General features: G+C 45.4%; 1 protein-coding gene across 1 annotated transcript; it reads right to left on the reverse strand.

The window, feature by feature from the left end:
* Positions 1 to 2349: 2349 nt before the first annotated feature.
* LOC129674195 (igE-binding protein-like) lies at positions 2350 to 4178 on the reverse strand. The gene is given in 2 exon segments (XM_055604074.1): positions 2350 to 2462; positions 2465 to 4178. Coding segments are annotated over 2 exon segments (1827 nt in total).
* Between the last annotated feature and the right edge of the window lie 366 nt (positions 4179 to 4544).

A 4544-nucleotide genomic window follows, 5' to 3' on the forward strand; every position in this document is an offset into this window, starting at 1 on the left:
TTGAAAAAATTTTGCAAGTTTACTAGATGCCTTTATTAACCCAGCAGCTTCCAAAATCTTTGTTGCATTAACCACATAACAGGAATCTGAAACAATGTTTAAAGGACCCAAAAATTTCTCCAAAACTTCTAATACCACTAAACATTCTACAATTTGGGGCGAGGTTTCATGATATTGTTTAGAAACAACCTTGTTATTAACCACATAGGCTCCCACACCTGTCTTTGACCCGTCAGTATACACTACTAACCCATCCCGAAGAGGTTCCGCGGAGGTGATGTGTGGGAACACAACTGCTTGCATCAAAGCAAATTGTAAGATGGGATGTTTAGGATAATGATTATCTATCAAACCATCAAAGGAGGTGACTAGACTGCCCAAACGTCTGAGGTAGCAGATAAAGTTTGGACTTGGTGGGCAGTATAAGGCACTATCAGAGCCCTAGGTTCTCTTCCAAAGTGAGTGGTGGCTGCTTTTAAACCACGAAGGGCAAGTTGAGCAATTGCATCTGTATACCATTCAATAATTTTTGCAGGGGAGGCATTGGGATGTACCCACAGTAAAGGCCCGTCTTGCCATAGCACCGCTGTTGGCAGATTTTTAGTCTTAAAGACACATAACTCAAAAGCTCTAGTTTCATCTATACGTTTTAACTGAGCATCCTGCAAGGCCTCCTCCACCATGTTTAATACCTGATCCGCTTCGGGAATCAGTGTCCGAGGTGAAGTAATATGAGCCTCTCCCTCCAAAATGTCAAATAGGGGCTTCAATTCAGCAGATGGAATTTTCAAAAAAGGTCTAAGCCAATTTACATCACCCAGTAATCTTTGGAAATCATTTAGCGTGTGTAAATGATCCCTACGGATCTCTATTTTTTTGAGGAACTACATATTCTGGATAAATAACAGTCCCTAGAAAGGAACCTACTTCTGAAATTTGGACCTTTTCAGTAGCAATATGTAAGCCCCATTGTTCTAGAGTTTTTCGTAGGAGAGGATATGCAGTCTGCAAGACAGCTAACTCTTTATGGCACAAAAGAATGTCATCCATATAATGGATCAACAGTAAAGAAGAAAATTGTTTTCTAACCAGTTCAAGGGCCATTTGAACATACAGCTGACACATGGTGGGGCTATTGGCCATGCCTTGAGGTAAAACTCTCCATTGATATCTTTTGTCTGGCTCATATGACTAACAGCAGGTAGAGTAAAGGCAAATCTCTGTCTGTCTTGTGGGCACAGAGGAATGGAGAAGAAGCAATCCTTGATATCTATAATTATGACTCTCCATTGTTTAGGCAGAGCGGAAAGTAAAGGTAGGCCCAGCTGAACAGAGCCAAGAAGCCGCATCTGTGCATTAATGGCCCTTAAATCATGAAGAAGTCTCCATTTTCCAGACTTCTTTTTAATAACAAAAATAGGTGTATTCCAGGGAGAAGTAGATGGTTCCAAATGACCAAGGTGTACTTGTTCTTTAACCAGCCTTGTAGCAGCTTTCAGCTTTTCAGAGGAAAGGGGCCATTGAGGAACCCATATGGCCTCCTCTGTGAGCCAAGATATGGGCATGGAACCCTCAATGGCAGCTAATGAAAACCCAGGCCTTGTTTCCCTGTATTACTTTCCTGTGAAATCGGGTGTAATCTCCCTTGTTCCTGTTTACCAAGGCCTTTTCCTTCCTTATAACCCATCCTTTTCATTATATCAACAGCTTGTTGAGAGTACTCATTGGTCAATGCCAATCCCAAGTCTTGCAAGATGTCTCTTCCCCAGAGATTAACGGGGAGAAGAAGTACATGAGGTATGAAACTTCCTGTCTGACCCTCTGGTACTTGCCAGGTCAACGGGCGCGAGCTGACTGCAGGGCTGCCTTCATATCCTAACCCTTGTAAGGAATGAGATGACTGTGTAACAAGCCACGCCCTAGGCCACCAATTTGAGGAGATAATGCTCCGGTCAGCCCCAATATCTAAAATGCCAGTGAAAAGTTTCCCCTCTATCTGTAATTGTAAGGTGGGCCTAGTTTTTAAATCAACCACCAAGTGAGCAAAGTCAGTTCCTGAAGAACCGAACCCTTTGTTGTCCCTTGTCATTCCTGTGGATGGGAAAACATCCTGCAAGCTTGGAAGGAGAACTAACTGGGCAATCCTATCTCCAGGGGAAATGGAAAATATTCCTTGCGGACAAGAACAAAGAACTCAAAGCCTTCCAGTATAATCCTGATCTATTATTCCAGGATGGATAATAAGCCCCTTTAGGGTAAGAGAGGAACGTCCGAGTATCAGGCCAACACTTCCCTCGGGCAGAGGGCCCTCAAACTCAACTGGAATGGGTTGAACACCCAATTGGGGCATCAATAAGAACTGGGAGGTGGAACGGAGGTCCAATCCTGCTGATCCTCTTGTTGCTCTACAGCTGGATAGACCCTCCTGTTGCCTGCTTGTGTCCCATATCTTTGGGGCCCTGAGACCTGGGGCCCTGCGACCCGTTTTTTGGAATATTCTCATTCTTCTCATTAGGGGGGGCTTCATGCTGAATAAGTTTTCCCTGAGTATCCCTAACTGAATGACATTCATTGGCCCAATGATTACCCTTCCTACATTTGGGGCACAATCCTGGAACTTTCTTTTGTGCAGCAGCACGGCAATCTCACTTCAAATGGCCTGGTTTGCCACAACTATAGCAGGTTTTATTGCCTTCTGGACCTGAGCGGCTCTTGCTCTGCAGGATAGCCGCTGCAAGGCCAGCATTGGTAAGTGGGCCTCCAAGTCCTCGGCAGATCTTTATCCAATCTGTAAGCCTTTTGTTCCTTCTAGGAGTAATGACTGTCTTACATTCTGGGGAAGCATTTTCATATACCAACTGTTCTATCATTGGCCTGACTCGCTCTGGATCTCCAAATATTCTACCTGCTGCTTCTGTCATTCTGGCCACAAATTCTGAGAATGGCTCCTGAGGGACTTGTATAATCTTTGTCAGGTGTCCTCCGGCCTTGCCCTTCTTTGAAAGGGCTTTCCATGCTTTAATAGCGGCAGCAGAGATCTGACCATATGCCCCCCAATCATAATTTGTTTGATTATGAACAAACTGGCCTTGCCCCATTAGCAAATCAAATGTCCATTGCCGCTGATTGTCTTCTGCATGGGCACTGGCCCTTGCCTGAGTTTGGGAAGCATCATGCCACAAGGCTTTCCATTCTAAGTACTGTCCCATATTAGGGAGAGCAGCTTTTATGGTAATTTGCCAATCATTTGGAGTCATGGCCATGCTAGCAAGTCTTTCAAGCTGCATGATTGTAAAGTTAGCATCTACCCCGTATTTGTTAACCGATTCAGCAAGTTCTTTAACAAGGGGATATTCTACCGGTGCATGAACACGGCCCCCTTCCGCGGCCTCAAATACAGGGAAGGCCTGCAAAAGCTTCCTTTTATCCCTTTTCTAAAAGAAGGAATCTAAACCGTGCCTCTCAACATAAGGTGGAGGGGCACTAGGGGTCAATGGGAAAGCCCCGCGAATTCCAGCTCCTCCCCTCTTTTGCTCTCGATTTGGTGGTAACGGCTGCTCATCAGGGTGGTACCTCTCTTCCTCATAGCAAGCCATTTCCTCCTCTAAGTCCTCTTCCTCAGAGGGACTCAGCTCCTCAGATTCAGAACTATCAAGCCCCAAAGCCTCCAATTCTTTTATTGGATAAAGAGGCTTCTTTTTTGGGTTTTTCTTTCCCTTCTCACCTTTCTCTCCCAGGGCGTCCTTTCCCTTGTCTATCCTGTCTGTGGACTTACCGTCCACAGAAGGGCCTTTTTTCTTAGAGACGTCTCTTTCTTTTTCTTTAAGGGCCCCTAACCTTTTATCCCGTTCTGTTTCTGACATGCTGTCTTGTATTTCCTCTAACACCCCTTGGCCAGCCGCCACAGATAAGCGGCATTTCTTATCTTCTAAGCAAGATTTTACTAAAATCCACAATGACCTAGTTCCAACTTTTAGCTTTCCATCTTCTTCCTCCCTCCGTAAATCACCTTCTAGCTTATCCCAGGAAGCAAGCATCAGCGACCCTAAACATACAAACCAGGGAGCAATGAGATCAATTTCCGTAACAAATCCTTCCAACGTTCTTTTTGAAAGCTTTAGTTCATGCTGTTTTAAAAGTGACTGAAGTGCCGTGATCACCGAATGTGAAGCTCCCATGCTGCTCCCTTATCTACGAGAGAAACTGACACAGGGAGGGGCACCACGGCTTATTTACATCCGGCTAACAGTACCCAATGGCACACCAAAAGGGGGGACACCGCGGCTTATCTACGTCCGTCTGACTGTGCCGAACGGCGGCGAGCCTTTTAGCAAGAATATTTGTGGAAGCAAAATAAAACCAAAAGAAGGAGAACGAGCGCTACTATCACAATAGGGAAAGCTACAAGAGCTCCTGCCAATTGGGGTGAAAGATGAGACAATTCAAGACCAAACATGCCTCTCAGAACTTACCTTAGCGCTGCAGTTCTGAATCCTCCCCGCGAGGGGGGGGGCTCCTCAGGGCCGGCAATGAAAGGCTGCCCC

This window comes from Psammomys obesus, unplaced genomic scaffold (genome assembly GCF_907164565.1).
Source record: "Psammomys obesus unplaced genomic scaffold, mPsaObe1.curated_primary_1811, whole genome shotgun sequence".
Taxonomy (NCBI): Eukaryota; Metazoa; Chordata; class Mammalia; order Rodentia; family Muridae; genus Psammomys; species Psammomys obesus.